Source organism: Galeopterus variegatus, unplaced genomic scaffold, assembly GCF_000696425.1.
Source record: "Galeopterus variegatus unplaced genomic scaffold, G_variegatus-3.0.2 Scaffold589, whole genome shotgun sequence".
Classification (NCBI taxonomy): Eukaryota; Metazoa; Chordata; class Mammalia; order Dermoptera; family Cynocephalidae; genus Galeopterus; species Galeopterus variegatus.
In genome coordinates this window covers 111,284-136,275 of record NW_007726700.1, presented here as the reverse complement: position 1 = coordinate 136,275, position 24,992 = coordinate 111,284, and the positions used below count along the sequence as shown (strand labels likewise).

At 46.9% G+C, this 24,992-nt stretch overlaps 2 protein-coding genes across 2 annotated transcripts in view; one reads left to right on the top strand and one right to left on the bottom strand.

Moving 5' to 3' along the window:
- Positions 1-3,013, bottom strand: part of SLA (Src-like-adaptor) — a 34,194-nt gene extending 31,181 nt beyond the window's left edge. The window contains exon 1 of the mRNA XM_008570290.1: positions 2,950-3,013. The gene's annotated coding sequence lies outside the window, so the exon portion shown is untranslated. The remainder of the gene's footprint in view (positions 1-2,949) is intronic.
- TG (thyroglobulin) overlaps positions 1-24,992 on the top strand; it is a 254,111-nt gene that overhangs the window by 194,516 nt on the left and 34,603 nt on the right. Inside the window, exon 42 of the mRNA XM_008570298.1 lies at positions 24,588-24,752. Coding sequence (XP_008568520.1) covers positions 24,588-24,752 — 165 coding nt within the window. The remainder of the gene's footprint in view (positions 1-24,587; positions 24,753-24,992) is intronic.

The window sequence follows — 24,992 nt, the reverse complement described above, 5'->3', positions numbered from 1 at the left end:
CCTGGGCTTTCTTTGTTTCCTTCTTGGCACATACAACAATTGTCCTTATGTGTTTATTTTATTAAGTGTTTATTGACACTGCCCCCCCACCCCCCCCCGGGCAACTTTCTGAGAACAGGGTCCATGTCTGTTGCATTCCTCAGTGGAAAACCATGACCTAGAAGCTGCCTGGCACATAATATGTGCTCAGTGAGTTTGGCTGAGTGCCTGGGGGTGTTGTGTGCAAAGTGCCTGGCATAGTGCAAGCAGGAAGGGTCTGCTTTCAGGGCATCCTGGCCCATTCGAGGTGGTTATTTTACATCTAATGACAAGCTGGAGGACAATTCCCACTTTCTTTGGAAGCTCTTTGAGTCTCCCCAGAATCACTCACCACCACCCGTCCCCTTTTAACATATACACACTCCTCAAGCCCTCCAGCCATGGTCCTGGCTGCCCTGTACGAAGGAGGGAAGCGTGACTTTGAAAGCTGTTTGACAACAAGAGTGAGCCACTGAGCCTCTGAGGCCCCACGGTTTCTGTCTGTAGCTAGAGTTACCGTAATCATATATGCCCCCTCCCGTAGTGGTTCTCAGATGGGAGGAAGTGGTTTCGACATGGTGTACTTAGTTCCTTCGGAACACTTAGGGAGCTTGAGAGAGGGAGGAAGTCAGTCACATGGTGTGGCCTCAGTGCATATTTATTGAGGGGAGAGATGGATGGATGGACAGATGGACGGGTGTGTGCATGAACAGACAGATGGACAGTGTACTAACAGGACCCTCAGGTTGCCATCATGAACCAACTGGTTTGGTCTGGCATATATTGAAAATCCTTAATGAAAATTTTAAGTTCCAACCTCTCTCAGAGCTGGAGGGAATAAATTCTTGATGAATATCAAATGAAAAATTAAAAACCAGCATCATCTATTAATGCAGGAAGCTGATCAGGGTTTACTGGAATGAAAAATTTCTAAGTCTTCAAGAAAGGCACACTCCCCTTGAAAGTAAATTGCCAGCTTTTGCAACTCAGGATGGGAAAGTATCTTTTCATATTAGGAAAATGACTTCAGTTGGCTGCAATGCAAACCTATCCACGTCTGTTTCGCTTATATCAGATGGAGGAATAAGCAGAAACATGTACTCGGAAAAATGGAAAAGGGGTGTCCAGCTCATTGTTTCTGCAGTTCGGTCCATCATATTTAACACTTCTGGTTAACAGTTTTCTGCCTAGAAATCCAAAGGTACTGGATGCACTTGTCCAGTTTAGGAATGCTATTAATAGCTACTATTTAGTACTTAGCAACTCCTACATAGTACGTGTAATTTAAACTTCTTACAAACACACAAGGAAATTTATTTTTACAAGCAAGAAACAGATACTCAGAGAGGCAAAGCAACTTGCCCAGAGTCACACAGCTCGTTGGTGGCTGACCCAGAGTGCTGGCCCAGGTGTAGCTGATGACGGCACTGGCTTTCCATCGTGCCATCTCACTGCCCTGATTCTAGATCTGTTTAAGATGAAGGAGTCCAAACAGACTTCAGTCTGTCTATCCCATACTTGTTTATTATTATTATTATTATTATTATTATTATTATTATTATTATTATTATCATTATTATTATACTTTCAGAGCATATTAAGCACTCTCGCATAGCGTTCTTCTAACTGGAGAATATCAGTTGTAACAGAATTTTCCAGAACTTACAGTTGGGCTTACTTCCCCAGTTTTAAAAGGACCACCGCACAGTTTAATAGATTTGCAGCTCAACATCTCATCACAAATCACAGAATGACAATTTGCAGACTATAGATGTGTTTCTCCTAAAATGAAGAGCACTGTTTTAGACACAGGCCTTGGTCCTTCACTGACTTTCTCTCGATAAGGCTGTCACCCCTCACCCCCCGCCTCAGCCTCTAGAAGCTCCTCGCTGCCTCTGCCTCCCACCACCTGCATGACTTGGGCAAGTCACTTAACCTCTCTGAGCCTCCTTTTCTCACTTGTCAAAAGCAAACCATCACAATCTTCCAGGATTGTTCTGAGGACTGCAGAAAGATTACTTTCCATACAGCACCCTTCCCCTGTCACTCAGGATGATAGACATAGACATCATCCCCTCATAGCTGCATGTACAACCCCAGTTCAGGACATTCTGAGGCCACAGCCTAGGTCATTTCCTGGACACTGGGCTCTCTTGATGTGTAGGCACCTGAAAGAATGCAAAGGGTGCCACATTCCTCAGGAAATTCTGCTTCTCCTAGATCTTTTCCAATTCTCACATTTTATGTTTTCAGAATTTATATACCTCAAATGTTGGACTTTCCTTTAATTCTACCCTTACCCCATACACATACCACCTACTTAGATTGCTATTGATTATCTCTGGCCTCTTTCCAAAGAAGATCTGCACAACCAAACTGCAAGCAGCACTATTGTGATTACTCAACCTGTCTGAGCCTTCGGACATCATGACTCCAGGCTGATAGCGTTTATTGAGCACCTCCTATGTTTCTGAACCTGGCCTGGGCACTTTGCATGTCAGTTCATTTAGTCTGCCCAATACTTGTGTGAATTAGGTGCCATTTCCCCATTTTACCGATGAGAAAATAAAGCCCTATGGAGGTTTAAATGAGTTGCCTAAGGTTGCACAGCTAGGAAGTCTGATGGCAAGTCCTAGTTATCCTTTCTAATTAGCCTATGTACCAGGTCGCTCTTTAGGGAGAACATCTCCCCTGGCAAGAATGTGGCCTGCCCAAGCTCCCCAGCCCTTATTTCCATAGAATTGTGCATCAGACATTCACTGTGCATGTGCAAGATGCTGGGCATGGTGATGGGTGCTAGCTTCACGCAAGACTTGCCCTGCTTGTTCTCAGGAGCTCTTCTCTGGCTCCAGAAAGCCAAGCCCTGCCAGCTATGTGTCTGGGGTACTGAAGTCTCTCCCCACCCCGTCCCTGCCACATCCCTCAAGATACCTTCAAACGCTGAACATGGTCTCCCCTGGAGTCGGCTGCAGAGGGGCCGCTAGGTGCACAGTTGCTGCTTCTCCATCAGATGCTGCTGCTCTGGAATGAGCAAGCAGGCAGGCTTCCTGTGCGTGTGGAGAAGCCCATGCTATCGAGAAGAACTGCAGTTGCTAAATAGGCAGCACACTTCCTCTGCTAGAAACAAGGAAGGCGCGGGGCTTGCACAGGGCAGGTTCCTGTTTTTAGCAACCACTCTGAGCAGGCTTCTCTCTGCAAGGACAGGGAAGATAGAGGCATTATTAATTCTTTTACAAAGCACTAGAGAATATGGGCAGCTTGATTCTAAATGTCCAGGCCATGTCGGAGCTTTCAGAAACTTGGTCTTTTTTCTCTGAATAAAAGGCAGATGGGGCTGCAATTGGCCTTTGTGCATCTCCGGAACTTGCTGGGCTAGAGGAGGCTGTGGCTTAGAGCTGCAGTTTCTCTTTCCTCAATTTCCCAATTTTTACAGCTTCCCTATGTGACCAATGAATAGACCCCAGAGCAGAGCTTCCACCCCAGCTCTGCCATAAACTAGGCTCGAGACAGTGGACAACAAGCCCTTCACAGCATGGAGCTGCCCAGCAGTCTTCCTGGGTGAGACACCGTGCCTCCTCTACTGTATTACGGCCAGAAGAAACTAGAGGTTGATGAAAAATAGTTAGCTGACCCAGGGTTAGATTACAGGAGACTGAAGAGACATGACAACTCAATGCAATGTGTGATCCTTGATTGGACCCTGGATTGAGGGCAAAGTAGTAGAAAGAACATTATGGGAATTGGGAGAGGGCATGTGAGTATGTTCTGCACATTAGACAATATTGTGTCAGTATCAGTTCTCTCAAGTATGATAATGATACTATGGTTATGTGGGAGAATGCTCTAGTTCTTAGGGGATGCATGCTCATGATTTTGGAGGTCAAAGATCATGATGGCTACAACTTTCGAATGGTTCATGAAAAGGAAAACCGAATATCAAGAAATGGAAAGAGAATGAGAGAGACAAAAAACCACTGTGGCAAAATGTTAACACTTGGTGAATTAGGGGAGGGGATATGGGTATGTATTGCTATATTCCCTCAACTTTTCGATGAGTTTGAAATCTGAATATGTATATTTACATATTGTATAATATATTATGAATATGTATTATAAATATATGTAATTTTTCTATTCATAGTGTGAGTCTCAATCAGGGAAACTCAGGTATGTGGGGCTTAAGGGTTTGTTGTTGGAAGAGGTAGAAGCTTCTGGAATGCTGACTCCAGGATTGCCTGGCAATTGCCTGCTTAAGCTGGGAATGACAGGTAACAGCGTGAGGGTGGCCCTCTGGGAACCCCTTGCAGACCTTCTCGCTTCATAATTAGCCCCAAAGCAGAGCCTGGGCCAGAGTCTAGGGCTGGGAACCCACAGCCCTAACCCAGTGAGGCCGGTGCATTCGCCCTGGGACAGTCATTTGGAAACTTCACACAGTATGGTTTTCAAAGATAAATTCAAAACACCAGGGCTGCTTCTAAATTTAGGTGGCGCTCTGTACTAGATAGGTACAGAGGATGCTTTGTAGGATGTTTGGTAGCTTCCTTAGACAATTTGTGAAAATACCCAGTCTGTGAAGAGCGTGCTGGGAAGGCACAAAGGAAATATTGCAAAAGACTGAGTGGGCAGTGCACCTAAACAGGGAGGAAGACAGGCAGAAATATGCAAAAGTGGAGCTTTTTCCCCAAATTCACACAGAGGAGTAAAAGAGCTTTAGACTTTTGGACAGCAAGTTTGAGCTTCGTGATGGCTTTTCAACAAACATTTACCGAGAACCTACTACGGGTGGGACTCGGGATCATTCCCTTGTCATTCCTTCAGTAAAACGCCATTGAGCAAGGCATGGGTGCAGAGGCTGGGATTCAGCCATGAGCAGACACTGGCAGAAGCCCTGCCCTCACGAGCTTACCTTCTCTGGAGGAGTCGTATGATAAAGACTTAAACATGGCAGCTGTCAATTATGGGGACTACTGTAAGGAAATGCGAGGGGTTGATGTGACTGAGGGTCTGGAGGTGCTGCTTTCCACAGGTGGTCAGTGGTTAGGGGATGGGCTCTCTCTGGAGGTGTCACTGAGCCGAGACCTATAGGGGGAAAAGGAGCCAGCCACGGAACAAGCCAGGGCACGAGAGGCAGGCGCAGAAGGATGTACTGGCCTAACACACGCTGTGGAAGTTTGGCGGAAAGACACCATCGGCCATAAGGACACCTCGAGTCTGAGGGCAGAGGCAGACAAGTGAGAGGCAGGGTGCGAGGTGTGGGTTTCCATGGACAGGAGAAGCTGCTGGGGAAGGAGAGGCATGGCCTCCAGAGCCCCAGAGGTCAGGGTTGCAGCCTCTGCTCTGCCCATTTCTGGCAGGTCACTGGTAACCAGGGGGCAGGGGTGGGAACTGCTAATGCCCTGGCCTTGGGTGTTTCATGACCTCCCTCTCACTTCCTGGTTAACTGTGAGCAAACCCAGTAGGTCTGAGGACATGTTCTTCAAACTATAAACTATGCTGCCTGGGGCCTGGGCTGTGGCCAGAACAGGGGGATGGGTGGGGTGTGCACCTGGACCACGATCGATCAGCAGGAGCAGGGTGAACCTCACTCTGTGCCACTCTAGGCAGGTGACTCAGATTTTAGGCCTCTGTTTCCAGTGATCTCAGGGATTCCCAACCTCAGCGCTACTGACATTTTGTACTAGACCATTCTCTAGTGCATGTGTGTGGGGAAGTGGGGGCCTAGGGGAGACTGTCCCATGCTTTATAGGATGTTTGGTAGCAGCCCTGGTCTCTACCCACTAGATGCCAGGAGCACCCCTTCCCCGAAGTTGTGACAACTAAAAATGTCCAAGACATTGTCAAATTTGCCCCGGGAAACAAAATTCCTCCTAATTGAGAACCATTGGATTACACCCATTCCATAGAAGTACTGAGAGCTTTAAATAAATAAAATAGGCTATGAATGTTGTTCTTTCATGTAGTGGACAGTGCTGCTCTTGGGTTAGTTAGTTTTGCATATAAAGACTCAGCTCTGCAGCGGGTCGGCCCGTGCTCCCTTGTACCTCTCTCAGAAGAATGTAACATGGCAAAGCCCCTTCTGGGTGACTGCTTCACCTGTGCTCCTGTCCACTATCATACAGGTGGCCTATGAAGAACAGGTATGTGGCCTGTTCAGGAGTCCCCGGAAATCAGGGACAGGAGGCTCCAGGAGTGGGTAGTGCATAAGCTGCATCTTGAAGGAGGAAGCAGTTTGGTGGAGGGAACTGGGAAAGGAGAGCCCATGAACCAGGAGCCAACCCAGCACGGTAGGGCCAGGGCCTGCTGGAGGGCCCAGAAAAGGAGGGCTGTATTGTTTAGTTGCCACAGTGTCTCCTGGTGCTCCTACAGCACACTAGCATTCCTCTATCAGCCAGTTTCCTTGCTATGCCCTAACAGTTCACACATCTTTCTCTTATAATCCATGAAGGAGTCCTTGAGTACAAAACGTTGTGATTTATTCAGGCATGCATTTTATGATCCATCCATCCATTCATTCATTCAACAAACCTTTGTTAGCACTGTACCAGGCACTGTACATTTGCTGTTCTATGTTCCAGGCAAGACTAGGCCCTACCCTCAGGGAGCTCACAGTCCAACACTCTCTATCCTTGTTTCCCAGACCCAGCATGAAGCCGTGTTCATTGTGTATTTGTCGAATGTCTGAATTCAGCCAACATCTATTGCAAACTTCTTATATGTATAACCTGTACTGGGAGGACAGACAGGGAGGGATCCACAGATACAGGATGAACGTGGCTCCATCCCTCCCTGCTCTCAAGGAGTTTATAATCTAGTGGAGGAGACAGGCACACATATCAAAATCCCAAGGGAGGGAACCAGGAGAGGAGCTGGCAATGAGGGGGCCCCAGAGATTCCAGTTCCATGTAGGAACCCAACACTAGGCTTGGTGGGACCAGGTCAGATTCCATCCATTCTAGCAGCATGGTTGTCATTCAAGGTCATTGACATACTGAGTCAGCACAAGAAGCAAGGACAAAAACACTTGGCAGGTTATGCCCTCACAGGGGACCTCAGGTATAAGTAGGGGGTCAGCTCAGGCTTTGCTGCATTGGCCAGGCAATGTCATATCAGGAAGCACTGGTGCCTTAGGGCTCACAAAGGCACTCAGGACCATCTGTGTAGAATGCATCTGATTTCCAGAGGGCTTTACAAATTAATTAGGCATTAGGGCTCAGACTAATGGCCACAGGCAGATTACCAAGATGTCAGCCATGCATGGTTGAGGATCACTGAGTTAAGTACAAGGATGTAGTCATCACCTTTATTAATATGGAATGTTCCCCCATGTAAATAGTTAATTTTACATACTGAAAGTTGTCAGAAGCCAGTTGTATTTCTCCAGCTGGGGATACCAGGTCTCCTAACCCAAGGAATAAGAAGCCCGTTTCTACAGCTTCAGGTCTCAGGGCTCCAGGTTCTGAGTTGAGAGCTCCTAGGTGATTCCATGTCATGGGGCAAGGGGTATGATGTTTAAGCCCCACGCTGGCCAGAGCTCACACCTCAGTCCAGTATTAGTAGATTCTCAGTTTTACTTGAAAGCTTTATTTTCAAGGGCCAGCCCATGGCTCACTTGGGAGTGTGGTGCTGACAACACCAAGTCAAGGGTTAAGATCCCCTTAACCAGTCATCTTTAAAAAAAAAAAAAAAAAGAAAAATGTTTTATTTTCCTTCATTCAACATAAATGTCGGGAAGGTGAGAAGATGAGAAAGGCAACCATGGAAACTAGAAAGCTTCCTGTCAATGGAGAGAATCAAGTGTGAGTGAATGGACTGGTTCAATAGGAGAGTTCAGTAAACACTTACTGAAGGCAAGGAGTTGTGCCGGTGCCGCAAAACTGTCGGTGGGATTCCCGTGTCTACAAAGGTTAAAGCACCTGACCTTCAAGATCCATGCAAGCTAGTTCTCTGAGAGTGAAGTTCATGCCTCTGCTGTAGCTGGATGAGCTCTGACTTATGCATTCATTCAACATGGCTGGAGAAAAGAGTGAGCAATGTGGTAGAAGGTGGCCAAAGAAATGGGTATAGTAAGAGGAACTCTTGTCTTGGAAGAAAGAAGGAAGTGGGAACTAATATTTGGGAAATTCCAGGAAAGAAACTTGGCTCCTGCTTATGGCATCTATTTATTCTTCCCAAGTACTCTACATGTCTAGACCTCACCTGAAGAAACTGAGGCTCGTAGGGTTTAACTTTCTTGTCCTGGATCTCCCAGCTGATGAGCGACACTGTCTAGGTCTATGTTGTGAGCTTCTAGGTCTAGAAGTTGTGAGCTTACTGCCATCATCACACTAGCCTCCCATCAGGCCTTACCATATCCTACCTCTTCCCCCAATGCTTCCCTCACACCCTTGTCCAGTCCCGTGTCCCCAGACAGGCTCTATTGCCATCCTCCTCAAGCACTTGCCCAGCACTCATGGTTCACTTCATCCAGGACCAACTTCATCCCTTTTTCAGGCATGCGATGCTCCTAGCCTGTTCTCCACCCCCCTTACCAGCTCCATGACGACATCAGCACCCAAGTCTTCTGTGCCCATTCCCCATAGGAACTCTGCCACTGTGCACTTCACAAGCCTCCCACTTCCTTACCATTTATTTTGCCACTGTTCTTCCCTCCCTGTAGGGTTGCCTGCCCTCATGCAAGGGCACAGGGCACAGGTGCCTTCAGGCTCAGCCCAGAGCTCACCTTGTCCATATATATTCCTAAAACTGCCTTCCACCAAAAGCTACTGATCCCTCTTAAACACCCCTTGGAGCTGTATCTGTACCCCAGAAAGAGGACACATTGCATATTGGAATCAAGAACAAGAGAGGAGTTCCAGATTTTAGGAGCTATGTGGTCTTGCCCAGGGTTCTGAATCTCTCTCTGAGCTTAAGTGATATTACTAACACTACCTGGTCAAGAGGATTTGTAGAATATGTGCATAAACCAGCTAACATAGTGCACGGGGCATAGGAGGGGCCACTGAGCATGAACGCCTCCCTTTCCTCTCCAATTGGAGCATGAGCTTGGGAAGGCAGGGGCACATCTAACAAAGACCACTGAGCCTGGCACAGGGTCCATCCCACAAGAGATGATCCACAAACATCCATCAAATGAATGAATGGATAAAGGTTGTGCCTGGTGAACAAAAGTACATAAATTGTGAATATTGACTTTTCACCACTGGGGAAGACAACAGGCTAATTATGAAGACCACTGTGAGGAGAGGAGACCCTCTCGTTTCTCTGGAGATAAGAGTCCTATTTCTGGAGCTGTCTCCAAAGTGGATAAGTGGTCCATCTGAATGAGCTGAATTTGCCTGCTGGAGTGCCATCAGAATCTTTGTGTTTCTTTGGGATGCCTCTTGGCACTAACGGTATTTTCAGGGCAAAGGAAAAAGTAGAAGCTTTATTTCCAGTGGAACTCGCTGCTTTGAAGAGTTGCACAAGTGTGTTGATTCGTTAGAGCTGCTCTCTCCTGCCCTTGCTCAACCTAAGCCACTGCCTCTATGTCAGGGGGGACCTCACTGTCCTTAGCTTTGCAAAGGTTGATAAAGAGGTCAGCAGTTTTGCCAGAAGCTGGGTATTTCTTGAGCAGGACCCAATTTTAGTTTTTTGCAACTTTGTGATTTTGCTTTCTTTACTAACTTCCTCTAGAAGTTACATAATGTACAACTTACACTAATTAACTTGCACTAATATACAGACCCTCTCATTTCCTAGAATCTACCTCGAGCCCTCTTTTATTTATATGAATATTTATTCAATAGCTCCATGGGCCAGCCATGAGGCTAGGCTGTGGGGACAAGGGTGACGATGACATAGACCCTGTCCTCCAGGAGTCAGTGTAGGTGGAACCGGGGCCAGGAATGAACCACCATGACAGGGCAGCATGTGGGGCTCCTGTGCTAAGGGAAACCAAGGGAAATGCTGGCAACGCTGCAGTGAACCCGAGACTTGACCCAGGGGTGCTGCTCAGCAGACCTTGAACGTGAAGGAATCCACGACGGCTCGACATTTGAAGAGCTGGTCGGGATACTCTCTTTGTGCCTTCTCAGTTTCTTTGCATTATGAGATTTCCATTGAATCCTGTCTGGAGTTGGAAGTGACTTCAATATCTGCCACTCATCAGTCATCCTGCCTCCCGGGCTTTCTTTGCCCCTCTCAAATGAATTGACCCTCAAATCAGTTCAGTCTTAGTCCTCTTCTGCTCCAGCCTTCCTTGTTCCCATTGTCCCTGGCATTTGTGTAAATTCCTCCCCAGGTCCTCAACACCGCAGCTGGCCTTTTGGTCCCCTTCTGCCTGTTGCCTGGACAGGCTTTGCTGTGTTTTGCCTCTCAATTTACTCCTGCTTTTCACTGACCTGGAATGGCTTTCCCCAATTCAGATCAGCCAGAATCAGGGAGGAGCCTCTCAAGGCCAGCCAGGGCTTTCATCCCTTCATCTCACTGAGCAAGTGTCTGGTGGAAGGGCTGCATGCGAAAGCTAGGGTCCCACCCCTGCTCCTGTCCTCTTCCCGGAGGTGAGATTCCTCAGATCTCCAAATGGCCTCTGTCTCAGACCTAGCTCATGCCATGTGGCGTTAGGAGAGACGGAGGATGGCGGATGCAGCCGAGCCTTTGTCAGAGTGACCTACAACTGTCCCAGGGGCAGGAGGTGTGCTGACCACTTTTATTACCCTCGGCAGAGCAGAGCAGTGGGTTTGTGCTGACATCCTAGCTCAACTCATCTGCAGGCCACGAGAGATGGGCCTCTCCCTGTCTCCCTGTCTAGTGTGGTCACGTCCACACTTCCGATCACGTACCTGGCCAGCAAAACTGTTTTGAGTAAGCATTCCCACTGTATTCATATTTAATCATTAACTGTGTACACAGATTCCTACTGTATGCATTACGAACATAAAAAAATACTTTAAAATAATCAGATTTCTTAAATGCTGTTTGTAAGTAAATACTCTAGAATTTTTCTTCCTGCACTCCAGTGGTTTGTCTTGTGTACCCCATTTGAGAGATCGTGACTCTAACAGAAACATGCAGGAGGAAACAGGTCATTTCTAAACAGAGAGATCTTAACAAGGAAGTTTGAAACATTACATTTCATCTTCTCTTGGCACCAATATATAGTCTATCTTATGGGAAGGGCCCAGAGATCCTTGTGAGCTCCACTTAAGAACGAAAACCAGATCCAAAGTCTTCACATGAGAAAGAGAAGCTAGTATACAGTGGTGTCAGGTGGGTTCAAGCCCCATGAAGGGGGTTTCTTCAAGGGCGTCTCAAAGTCGCACCCTTCCCCATTTCTCTGTTGGTCTGACCTCCAAAAACAGCAAGTTCCAAGAAGTAGGGAGTGTGTCCATTTTGTCAGTGATCAACACCTGGTGCTTACAGCTTGCATGGCCTTGCATGGCCAGAGCAGCCAGCACATGTCCACTGGGAGGAAAGAGGGACAGAAGGGAGGGAGAAAGGGAAGGAGAGACGGAGGGAGCAAGTTAAAAAGAAGGGCCCCCCGCCCCCATAGACTGCAAGCTTCCTTAAGGCCTTCGTCACTTTCTGATTCCCTGTGGCATGTGGCACGTAGGAGAAGCGCAGAGAAGCTCATGGAATTATCCTGATAACAGACAGCTCCTGGCGCAGAGCAGGCTGCATTCCAGGGAGAGTGGAAAGGGCGGCTGAGTGTTTAGCGATAAGGCCTGTGCGATTAGCTCCCCGCCACCACCCGACGCAGGCCTCTTTACTGCTCTGCCCAGGGTTTCCATCTCATAAATAGTAATGATAATAAAACGTGCCCAACCACCTCTAAACATGCTTGAACAGCACAAAACGAGTTAAGAACCATGACAGAATTATTACGGATTTTATTCAAGTCTCCTCTAATGCTCTCTTTCTGTGATGCCTTCCTACTTTTACGAGATAACATTTTTTTTCTAAAAACAACATGCTGCTGCTGTTATCAAAAGAAGAGCAAGCTCAAAACTAGCCTTGATGTAATTGAAAACAGTGTCATCCTGTAATGACTGGCTGTCTGGGTGTGAAATTTTCAGTCCACGTCAACTTCGGTGCCCGGGGAGCCACAAATAATCACATCCAGCAGCCGTGGGGGGAGAGCGAAGGGTGGGCAGGCTCAGTCAGTTGCTTTCGGAATACTCTTGGCCAAAACAAAATTTCAACCCCAGAAGCCTTTTAAAACTGGAGAATATTTCATTATTTTTTATTTTAGTTTGAGTAGCAAAAATATTATAAACCAACATCTATATAGTGCTTCGCAGGTTATGAAATATCTTTCAGATCTGTTATTTCATTTAATTTTCACACAAACTCTTTGAAATGTCAGTTGTGATTTTAATGGCTGCTACTGTTTACTGGAAACCTGATGCATGTAAGTACATTACAGGTCATCTCATGGGTTCATTTTCACAAACAAATAAGATACATATTCTTTTTATCCTTATTTTATAGTTGAGAAAACTGAGGCATGGTGACTTTAGCTTTCCTAAAAACACAGCTGGTTGGGGACAATGGTGGACTTGAACCTGGGCTGAGGGGCCCCATGGACCATGCTCTTGATGCCACACCTCGAGACATTATTACATACCCATTTTACAGATGGGAAACTGAGATGCAGAGAATGAAGCCAATTACCAAGTTGTCAGTGCAGGATTCAGTAAGATTTTTCTAATCCAAAAGCCCATGCTCTGTCCATTTTTTCTACATCTCTTTAAAATAATAATAATTTATACTTGTTTTCATCTAACACATCTGAAGGGGGTAGTGATGGTGTTGGAAATGATGGGAGATGGATCCCAGCAGCTAAGGAGACACAGGGATTCAGATGCACAATTATTTACTTCATGTAGATGCATCAGAACATTAGCAAGAGACCTCCCGGAGCGTCCCACGGGGAAAGTTTGGAGCGAGAGTCTGTTTGGATTATGAGCCTGAGGGCTATTAGAGCTGTCCTCATTCCAGGGTGGGGGCTGGGCTCAGACCACAAGATAAGGAAGTGGGCACCGCGGTGGAAGTGCTGAGCCCATCTGGACACACAAGACTGTGCCGAGGAGGGTGGGGGCATAAGGCCCCAGGCCTGGAGAGAGACGCCAAAGCAGGCCAGGGCCAAGGACTTCGATTCAGCCAGTTGACTGGACAGCTTGCCCTCAGGAACCCCAAAAAGAGTGTGGCGGGTCTCCCCGCTGATCAGGATGTTGTCGGGTCAGCATCCTAAACGTGCATTCCAGTGCAGGCCCCTCCCTCCAGCCAGCCTCCCCGCTGCGTGGCCAGTGTCAGCCTTCTGAGCCTTGGACCTGATTCCAGCACCCCTAATGGAACTGCCCCGGCGGCTCGCTCACTCATTTCTTGGAAAGCGTACACGGGCCAGCACTCAGCCTCCCAGACCAGCCTTTGCAAACTGCCTCCTCCTCAGATGTCCCCTCTGCATCGGGTGGCTCCCACCTCTCCACCTGGCTCCCTGCTCGCTCTGCACAGAGTCAGTCCCAGTCACTCAGCCCAGATCGTGCCTCCTCACAGTGCTGACCCCCTTTGGGCACCTTTTGTGCCATCTCCTCTTCTCCACCCTCAAGGCCATTCACACCCACCAGCATCTCAGAGCTTTCCGCACACAGCATGCTTTTGTAGGGCAGGCATGGGGCGTCCTTCCTGAGGGTCAAGAGCTGGTCAGTGGTGTTTACTGGAGCAGGGAGGGAGGGAAAGAGGGAGGGACAGAAGACATGGAGAGAGGAGGCAGTCTGGAGGTGGGTGGAAGGAAAGTAGCACTCAGACCATGGCGTCCTCACCTCTGGAAGTCTTTACGAGGTTCTGCTCTCTTCTCAGCTCTCACGTTTCCTGGGCAGTTTACAAAGCAAGGCGGATGGCAGGAACCAAAACTTGCAGGGTAAACAAGCAGCCCAGTGTCCTCCTGTGGCACAGAGGCAAGGCTTCAATACAGGGTGGGCTTCCTCCCTGCAGGGGTGTCTGCCGAACCCCTCCACCTCCCTTTGCCTCCTCTTTCCACCTTGAGATTAGATAGAAGAACACAGCACCGGGCAGGCTGGCCACCACCGCCAGAGTTGCCACTGGGTACTTCATAGGTAGTAACTCCACCAACCTGCACAGCACACCTAAGACATACAAATAAAACCCAAACTTTATGAAATGGAGCTGGTGAAGTCCATTGATCTGCCCAAGGTGACAAGCCCACTAAGGAACAGAGAGAGATCTGAACATACATCTTCTTGATTTCCATGTTCTCACCACTTTTCTACACTGGAAGATTTTTTTCAAAGTTTTAAAGACTAATGGGAATGTAGAATGAGTCCATGCAGTGCTAGCACACATGGTCTTGCTGGTGGTACTAGCAGTACTGAGAGGAACAGCAGTAATGGAAGCCAGCAGGGCGTTCGCTCTGCTCCAGGCACCACGCTCAGTTCCTTCCACCACGTCTTTCATACAAGCCTTGCAGCAAGTCTCCGAGGCAGGCGCTGTACAGCTGAGGGAACTGAGGCTTAGCAAGTGTCGTGGGTTGACTTGTGTCCCCCCAAATTTATATGTTAAATCTCTAATCCCAGTACCTCAGTATGACTGCATTTGGAGATAAGGCATTTAAAGAGGTAATTAAGTTAAAATGAGGCCATGAGGGTGTGTCCTAATGCAATCTGGCTGGTGTCCTTAGAAGTAGAGGAGGGTAGGACACACAAGGAGACTCCAGGGGCACAGGTGCACAGAGGGACGACCATGTGAAGGAAGAGGCAGCAGGAGGACGGCTGTCTGCAGGCTTAGGAGAGAGACCTAGAGGAAGCCAATGCTGCCCCCACCCTGCTCCCAGACATCCAGCCTCTGCAGCCTGAGAAAATAAGTTCCTGTTGACAAGCCTCCTGGTCTGTGGATACCCTAGTAGACTAATACAGATGCTAGCTAATTTGTTCAAAGCTGAAGAATAAGTGGCAAAGCCACTGTGGCGCTCAAAGGCTAGGACACCACCTCTCCTGCACTGTCTCAGCTGCACTGGGTGTTCTCCAGGCCAGCCGGTCCCTGAGACAAAGCTGTAGGAATAGATGACTGGAGAGAAAGACCGAGGCTTTCTCAAGTTATAATTATGAAATTATTTTTAAAAGGAAACATATGCCCATGTGTATGTATGAAGTACTCATTGAGAACAGAGGGGAAGGCTCAGGAGCCTGCATTTTAAATTCCTCTGAAATAAGAGGGCAGCCACTGCCTCGGCTATCACTCATGGTGTCACTCTTAAAGTGTGACACCTTTGCCTGGGAAATCAGTCATTTTCAAGTGCCAAGCATTTAAATTGCTTCTGACAGCCAGAAGGTAATGGAAGTAATTAGAAATCATATTGTGACAGATGGAAAAAGGCAATTTGTGATGTCTGTAAGACCTGGAGGAAAAACATGATGGGTGGTTGCCCCATTCTAAAGGGACAAAGCCAAATCTCAGGTCCTCTCTATTTTCCAAGCTGAAGAAGTGCCTGGAAGGACCCCTTGGAGGGCGCTTCCCATGGGGGCCTGAGCAAGGCCTCTACAGCAAAGGGGACAATTGTACAGCTGACCACGCAGACGGCAGCGTTTACAAAGATGCCCATAGAAGGGAGGGTGGGTGCAGACTCACTGTTGCACGTGGTAGATGAGTAGCAGTGCGTGACTTTGCAGACAGATAGCCTGAATGCAACTCCCAAGCAGTGGGTGATTTGGAGCAAGTCATTTATCCTCTTGGAGCCTCTGTCCCTCTAATAAAAGGGGTGCATTCATTGCTCCCCTGTTTAGAGGTTTAGCGAACACAAATTGAGAACATATGTAAGGTGCTTAGAGCACACCAGGTGCCCACAACTTGGTACATTTCCTCTCTTTCCTCCGTGGGTAGGCATAGGTAGTGGGCGATTTAAGTTTGCGAATAAAAATACACCAAGATGCAACCTTTCTGTAGGGCAGGTTAACAGTACATTGGAAAAAAAGTTTTTAAAGTATGTATCTATAGAATGCAAGGTGGGGCTCCTGGACCTTGGGTTAGGCAAGGGTTTCTTAGACATGACACCAAAAGCATAAGTAGCAAAAGGAAAAATAAATACATTGGACTTTATCAAAGTTCAAAACTTTTCGGCTGCAAAAGTACCATTCAGAAAGTGAAAAGACAACCCATAGAATGGGAGAAAATACTTGTGAATCATGTATCTGATAAGGAACTTGTATCAAGAAAAAGTAAATAACACCTATGACTCTATAACAAAAGACAAATAACTGAATTTAAAAATGGGCAAAGGATCTGAACAGATATTTCTCCAAAGATATACAATTTGTCCCTTAAGCACATGAAAAGATTCTTAACATCATTAGTCATTAAGGAAATGAAAATCAAAACCACAATGAGATGCCATTTTACACTCATTAGTGTGGCTATAATGATAATAAAATAATAATAATAAAAAAAAAAAAAAAAAAACCCCCCAGATGACGACAAGTGTTGTTGGGGATATGGAAAATAGGAACATTCATACATTGCTGATGGGAATATAAAACAATGCAGCCACTTTGGAAAACAGTTTGGTAACTTCTCAAAAGTTTAAACATAGAGTTGCCATATTATATAGCAATTCCACTCCTGGGTATACATCCAAGGAAAATGAAAACATGCATCCATACAAAAACTTAAATATGAATGTTCAGAGCAGCATTATTCATCATTTCCAAAAAGTGGAAAGAACGCAAATGTCATCAGCTGATGAATAGATAAATAAAATATAGTTTATCTATACAATGTAATATGATTCAAAAATAAAAAGAAGTGAAGTACTAATTCATGCTATAACATAGATGAAGTGAAAGAAGTCAGACAAAAAAGGGCACATATTATACGATTCCATTTATGTGAAATGTCCAGAAGAGCAACTCTATAGAAACAGAAAGTAGATCAGCGGTTGCCTGGGTCTGGGGGGCAGGATTTTGGTGGGGGGGGAATAGGAAGTGACTGCTGACAGGCACAGGGTTTCTTTGCGGAGTGATAAAGTGTTCTAAAATTAGATTATGGTGATGGTTGAGTATAGCTAAAAACTGTCAAATTGTACTTTAAACGGGTGACTCGTATGGCATGTGACTTATATCTCAATAAAACCGTCTTTAAAAAGTTAGCTATAGGTGCCAAGAAACAACTTAAAATAACGTATAAATATTCATCATACATATATGGAACAAAAATATTCTCCTTTAATAAAGATTTTCACCATTTAAATGTTTAAAGGGAAACTATTAAAATGTTATGTAAATAGACCAATCAATAAATTTTTATCTTTCAGAAAAAAAAATCTGTACCTTTTGACAGTAATTTCCTTATATAAGAAAATCATCATGGATATATGAATGGATTTAGCTATAAAGATGTACATTACAATATTGTCTATAACATCATAAAACCGAAAACAATAATAGCCATCACTTACTGAATACTCAGAATTTGAAATACACTGTACTGTTAATTGAAAATCTTCTCATTTTCTTAGTACCACCGTCCTATGGGGAAGCTACTAATATTGGTATACTCCTCCTTACAGATGAAGAAAGTCTCAAATCAAACAGCTACAAGTCAGAGCTGAGATTTGCATCCATGGCTACCATACTGCATGGTCCGCAGGTGCTCCTAAGCCCTCTGACTCTCCCTCATAGCCTAAATACCCAAGTGCAAGCTGGCATTAAAAACAATCTTGTAAATGAATAAGTAACATGCAGAATGATATTCACGATGAACTGTTAGGTGAAAAAGACAGGTTCAAAAACAATATGATCTCCTTATTTTCTACATATAAATATATAAATATACATACATAAATGTCTGAACATATGTATACATATAAACACATATTTATGTATATAAAAGAAGGAGAAATAGTCACCAGGCCACCTTCAAATGTCACATTTTGGATGTTCTCCTAGGTCAGGACTAGGACCAGCCTGTTGCTTAAATGCCTTGTAAGAAGACAAGAGTGAAATCTCAGCCTGAGAGTCGAAGGACGTTAAGTAAGGGCTAACCTACGCTTTTGCTTTTCTCATACAAATTCTATGGGCTTTCGCTGAGTAAAACCAAAAATTGCTAATTTCCAAGAAGAAAGGAGAAGTGCATTCTTCTGCCCTAAGGTTAGGGTTTCAAGATGAAAGATGTATCAATTATCATTCCTCTGGCTGAAGTTTTGCCAAAACTGAAGAGTTACAAATTGGAGTAAAATTCATGCTTTTAAGGATCAAGAAAAGAAGATGATTTCAGTGTAGAAAGCATTCAAGAGAATACTAACACTAACTTGGATGTGTAGCAGTTTTAAAAAAAAGTCGATGTCTGCTTTAGTTTCTAGAGTTTTCTCTCTGAGCTACACTGGCTGCTCAATAGCAGAGCCCAATCCTACAACTCCATAGTATTTAGTGGCACCGACCAAGTTTGAGCCCGTTCTCTGGCGAGGATCAGGGACATGCAGGGTGGTGGACCTGGCACTCTGGTTCACGGCCTCCTGCCTTCGTCCTTAGACCACACAAGTCTCTGCTGGACTCCCTACCACACACGCTCCATCTCCAGCACATCCCACACTCCGCTGGACAAGCTGCCATCCTGCCATTCATTTCAGTTATGTTCAGCACAGATATAGTGAAGGCCTACTGTGTGCCAGGCTTTGTGCTAGACTTTGGGAATAAAGGAATAACTACCGTGTAACCTCTGACATCAGAAGTTCATATTCATGAGGCGTTGACGCTCACTCATGTACTGAGGGTCTACTGAGTGTTGCGAACCATTTTTAGCACTGAGGATGCAAAGATAGATGACCCAGTGACATTCCTAAATACCTTTTGTAATCTCCTGTTCTAAAACCCTCTTTCACTCCCCATTGCCTGTAGGATACCTGTCCTGTATCCCAGAGTTAACACCCTCTAAGTTGCATCTCTTGCTTAGTTTCAGATTTAATGTCCCCTAAACATTAGTCCTCACTACCCCTCTATGCAAATTCCTGCCATCATTTAGGAGAATTAATGGCCCATCCATCTATTCATTCATCCACTCACTCCCTCACTCACCGTCATTTGCTCATTCATTTGATACATGTTTTTTGAGTTCCCTGTTCTGGCCGTGCTGGTTTACCTAGAACCCAGCTTCTGTACTCTGCAACTCGTTTGTGTAATCAGGCCCCTGACCCCATCTGCCATTTACATGCCCACCTCCTTCCCCTTGTTCTAATCATTTCCTCTCATCAGAGTCCACTCAGGTCCTACCACTTCTCTGCAGCTTCCTCAGGGCCACCCGAGTGCCCAGAAATCCCTCCCTCCCTCTGAATTCTCAAAGCACGAGAATTCTTGGCTCTCTCGAACCTGATAATAGAGAGCTTCGTCTTGGGGTCACTAGTATGTGTGTTCTGCTGTATACAGTCTATATTTTCAAAAAGCACCTGTCTAACCCCCACTTGGGACTTTCACTTTTTCGTGACTCACTTTGCCTGGAATAAAATAGAGTCAAAATAAATATCGGGCTGGTAACTCTCAAGTAATGCATGGTAATTGCTTTCAGTTCAGCCAGTAAGGCAGCTAGAGATGGTTAAGTTTCTAGAGGCTGAGTGCTCTGACCAGGGCTTGGGAGTCACATGTCCAGTTTCTCCCAGTGAGAAGTTGTGGAAACAAGCCCTGGGTTCAAGTTCTATGTGGCAGATAATTTCTTCTTAAAAAGACATAGTCCTTCCTACTGAATCCTATCTTCATAGCATTGTGGCAAGGAACTAAATCATGATACTGGGCAAGAAAGCACTTTGGCTTAGCAAGTAGAGGCACGGGGTTGTGTGAGCCTAAGCTGGCTTCCAAGAAGGAGATCGCAAGGTTCTTGCAACCTGTCAACCTAGTTTGTGATGGCGGGTTTAATTCAGTGACTTTTTTATAGCCAGGACAATAAGTTAAATTATAGGAATTAAATTTATGGTTAACAATATTCATAATGTTAATTACCATTCACTTTTATTGAGTGCAAATTGAATGTTAGGTATTTTACATCCATTACCTCCTTTACTCTGCACATGAGTTCTGTGAATGTTGCCATAATATCCCCACTTTACAGATTAGGAACTGGAAGCTCAGAAAGACATAGGGAATTGGCAAACTGGTAACAGACAGGGCTGGGATTGAACCCTGGTCTGTGTGGACCCTTTGCTTTGGCCTCACATTCACGCATGAAGTGAAGGGACTGACGACCACCATCATGAGTCTGGTGACACGCAGTGGTTCTTAGAGCACAAAGCTGTGGAGCCAGCTGCCCACTCAAATCATGGTTCCGTCGCTCCCCAGCTGGGGCGAGTGGATTCATTTCCGCCTTGGATTTTTGCCACCTCATGAGGTTGTTCTGAGATCTAAGTGCACTTTCATACGTCTAGTCTTTATACAGCGCGTGGCATGTGGTGAGTGCTACTTAATGTTAATTCTTGCCATCAGTATTACGTCCACATGCTGGGCACCACTGCATGGGTTGTGCATGAATTAACTTGTCAATTCAACGTGTGCCTGATGGGTAAGGAATTGGCTGAGTATCTCCTCCTGGGCAGGTGTTGAGCTTCCCATCCTCCCCTCTTTTCCTGTGAGGTGGATGTCACTGTCCCCACCTCTTAGGTGAGGATCCACGTTTGAGGGAGGAGCTGCTGGGAAGGAGTCAGAGCAGGCATTTGCTCAAGTATTTGCTTTCTGCCCGGGATGCCCCTTGGACCCACCAGTCCCCCTACGGTAGGGCCACCTGGGCTCTGCTGCAGCGGCCAAATTTGTCACAGAAGCCACCCCTCTCCTGCTTGCTTTTCTCATTAGCAACATCTTTGTAGAAGGCCTGCGAGAGGTTCCTCCTGGGAAACACTGAAGTGTCCATTTCAAGAAGGGCTGGTGCTTGTGTGTGAGCATTTGTGTGTGTGTCTGTATGTACACATGTGTGTCTTTGTGTTTCTGTGTGTGTTTGTATTTCTGTCCAGGACTGTGTGTGAACATGTTTCTGTCTGTGACTGGTTCTGAGTGTCTATCTGAGTGTGTCTGTGTGCGTGTGTCTCTGTGTGTGTGTTTCTGAGTGGGTGTCTGAGTGTGTCTGTGTTTCTCTGTGTCTATAAGTGTGTTTCTGCCTGTCACCGTGTTTCTGAGTCTGTGTCTGAGTGTGTCTGTGTCTCCCTGTGTCTGCGTGTATGTCCCTGTCAGTGACTGTATGTGTTTCTGAGCATGCATCTGAGTGTGCCTGTGTCTCTCTGTGTCACTGTGTGTGTTTTTGAATGTGTCTCCAAATGTGTCTGTCTCTCAGTGTCTCTGTTTCTGAATGTGTCTGAATGTGTCTGTCTCGGTGTCTTTGTGTGTGATTCTTCCTGTGTGTGTGTTTGAGTGTGTCTGAGTGTGTCTGTGTCTCTCTGTGTCTGTGTGTCTCCGTGTGTCACTATATGTGTCTATGCGAATTATTAGACAGGGGCAGGTCTTGGCTCTGAGGGGACTATAGTGGCTAACTGAGGTCAAGGCACCTTACAATGTTCAGAGGCTCTGGGATGAAAAAGCAGTGGTCAGCAATTGTGGTTTTGGCTTGTGCTATTTTTAAAGCTGAAAAAACCCAGAGGAAACTCATTGCCATTTAATTGATAGGTCAGATTTAGATAAAGCACCAGCCTAGGGCTTCGGACCTGCTGGCATGACCGGGCCAATTAAGGGGAGCCCGATACCTCCAAACCCTGCAGGGGTCCCGTGAGACCCCCGGTGCTCACAACAATGCTGACCACCGCCCCCCGTGTAGAATGTGGAGAACTCGCCAACTTCACCTGCATCCGCCGGGAGCGTCATTACAACCACCCTGTGAAGTACGGCTTATTAACCCATTCACGGAGGAGGAAATCTGGGTCCAAGAAAGTCACTTGCGCAAGGTCGCTGCATCAGCAAGGATCGAAGCTGGAGTTTGAACCTGGTCCTCTGACCCCGAAGCCCACGCACCTTGCAGACTCTGCACAGCACCCCCTCCTCCCGCCCCCCAGTTCTTTGTCTCCCATCGATGAGGGCTTTAAAATGAGGGCTGAGCCGGCCGCTGGTTTACTTAACCACCGATTTTCCATGAAGAAAGAGGTTAGGTTCCTTCAGAAAAATCGATGAAAACAAACTACTATAAAAGAGAGGAAAGTTCGCTAAGCCGTCTTGCAATATCAGTGCAACCCACGCCTTTAACCACTTCCTCGCCATATCAGGAAGCCCGGCTTTTTATAGCTGAAGAAAATGTTGCAAACATCACAGGGCCCCATCCTGAAATTCACTTCTCCTCATGGCTGACCTGCGGGAGATGCTGGACTGAGGGCCCCTCCCCAGCCGTCCTGCTGTTTGCTATTTAGAACCTGGGGCTTTGGCCCTGAGTATCATGTGCGTGCGTGCGTGCATGTGTGTGTGTGTGTGTGTGCATGCATGCGTGTGTGTGTTTGTGCATGCGTGTGTGTGTGTGTTTGTGCATGCGTGTGTGTGTGTGTGTGTGCGTGCGTGTGTGTGTGTGTGTGTGCGTGCGTGTGTGTGTGTGTGTGTGCGTGCGTGTGTGTGTGTGTGTGTGCGTGCGTGTGTGTGTGTGTGTGTGCGTGCGTGTGTGTGTGTGTGTGTGCGTGCGTGTGTGTGTGTGTGTGTGCGTGCGTGTGTGTGTGTGTGTGTGCGTGCGTGTGTGTGTGTGTGTGTGCGTGCGTGTGTGTGTGTGTGTGAAGAGCACTGGATCATCCTCACTCACGTTCCTTGCCACCATCACTGAATTTCAGGCCCTGGGCTGGCTGGGTATTTTTACTTTTATTGCTCCTTATTCTCACGATGAGCTGGGAGTTAGGATTCTGCCTCTTTTACGGGTGCAGAAGCTCAGAGTGAGCTACTGGCTGGAGATCACCCAGCTCGGGAACCTTGCTCTGTGCATCTCGTGGTAAACACAGCCAGTATGGGGAGACTATGAGCTTATTATCTAAATGAATTGAGGACAGAGAACCCAGTATATGGCCCATCCCTGTCTTGAGTCTGTAGGCCATGCTGCTGGCCCTGCTCTGAGCTGCCTGGAGCTATTGGAAAGGACGGCTGTGTCTTGGACCCTCCAGCTCCACACCTTGCATACTTTCCTGCCCATCAGCCAAGGTTCTGACTGTCTGGCCTTGCCTCCGACTCTGGCCACAAGGCCGCTTCTTGAACCTGACAACTAAACAGAGGTGATAGTAATAACAGTGCTGCTGTCTTTCATCAAGAACCTGCCCAGTGTATATGTATGAAATGCCACCTTCATGCTGGCTAAGTCCTTGGCCATAGGGTTCAGATCCGGGCTCTCGCTTTTGTTAGCTCTTTGATCTTGGGCAAGTCATTCAACAATCTGTGCCTCCACCTGCTCATCTATAAAATGGGATGATAACATCATCTGCTTTGTAGGATGGTTGTGAGGATTAAATAAGTTAATATCTGTGAAATGCTGAGAACAGTGCCTGGTGCAGAGAAAACTCTCCAGCGTGGCTGGTCTTTGTTTGCATTAGGCATCTCACCCCAGGGGAACCTCAGCAGGCCCTTATTACACAACGAAGGGTCTGAGCCCAGAGAAGTGACTCATTTAAGACCACACAGCTTGTTGGTCATAGAACGTGCCACTCCTCACCTGGGGTCCTACAGCTGAAGACCCTCTAAAGCCCAGCTGTCTGGACCCACAGGCTGGCTCCACCTCTTACAAGATTTTGACCTTGGTCATGACTTAATTCCCCTATGTCCTTATTTCCGTAATGTAAAATGGGGACAATCACAGCAACTAATTTTCATAGTTGCTGTAAGAATCAGATGAGTTAAAACAGGAGAAACTCCTGAGTTAATTTATCTTAGTCCTTGACCCACAGTAGTTACTGTTATTACTATTACTGGTAGTAGCACTAGTAGTAGGAGTGGCACTACTACTACCCTTATTGTCCCTGGTTCTTCAGTGGGCAGCCAGTGTCTGAGCCAGAGGTGGGGGTGACCCACAGAGGATGTGCCCGGGAACCGTGCACGGCTCAAGACCTATGCAGCTCATCTGTTCCACCCTGGGCAGATGACCCGAGTCCACCAAGGTCCAGACAGAGATCAACTTCCTGGAATGCAGCTCCCACCACTCACATTCTTGGAAAGGAAATGCTCCCAGCACCCAACTCTATCTTCACTGAGCCAAGAAATCTTGCTATTTAAGGAGCCCCAGAAGGTGGTGGTGGGATGTGGTCCACCTTTACAGAGTTCTCTTCTCAGAGGACTGTCGGGATCCATGGCCCTGTTCAGAAACCATCAGCCCTTTGCCTCCATATACCACTCCAGGTGTATAGCCAGCACTGATCTCCTTGTCCAGTGCCCTCACTTCACAGGTGAGGAAACTGAGGCCTAGGGAGACAGCCATTCAAGACCACACAGCAGGCTGGTATGTTGTTGATATGCTATTGATCAGTCCTAATCTACCCCCTTGTGTGCATTCCTGGGAAGGGTCCTGGGACCCCCAAGAGTGGAGGAAGGATGCAGAGCCCTGAGGTGGCCCTGAGGTCTGTGGGCTTATCAGACCCTTAGCCCTGAGCCTGCTTTCTCTTCCAGGGTGGCTCTGTGCTCTCTCCGTCTGCTGTCATCAGCCCCAAGAGGGCTCAGCAGCAGGCGGCTGCTCTGGCAGAGGAAGTCAGCTGTCCCACCTCATCCAGCCAAGATATGATGTCCTGCCTCCGTCAGAAGCCCGCCAACGTCCTCAATGACGCCCAGACAAAGGTGGGCACTAGGTGCTCATTGGGGAGGGACTTTCTCTGATCTTGTACAAATGGAAAATGAAGGCCTAGAAAGGAGACATGACCCACCCAAGCCACACAGTAGGTTGATGACCAGCTGGAGCTGGAACGCACGTTCCCTCACCCCCAGTGCCTGGCACAGGCCACAGTCTACAATGGACCAAGCAGGAAACTGAAGGCAGACAGCTCTATGCAGCTTGGGTTTCCTATCTATAAGATGGGA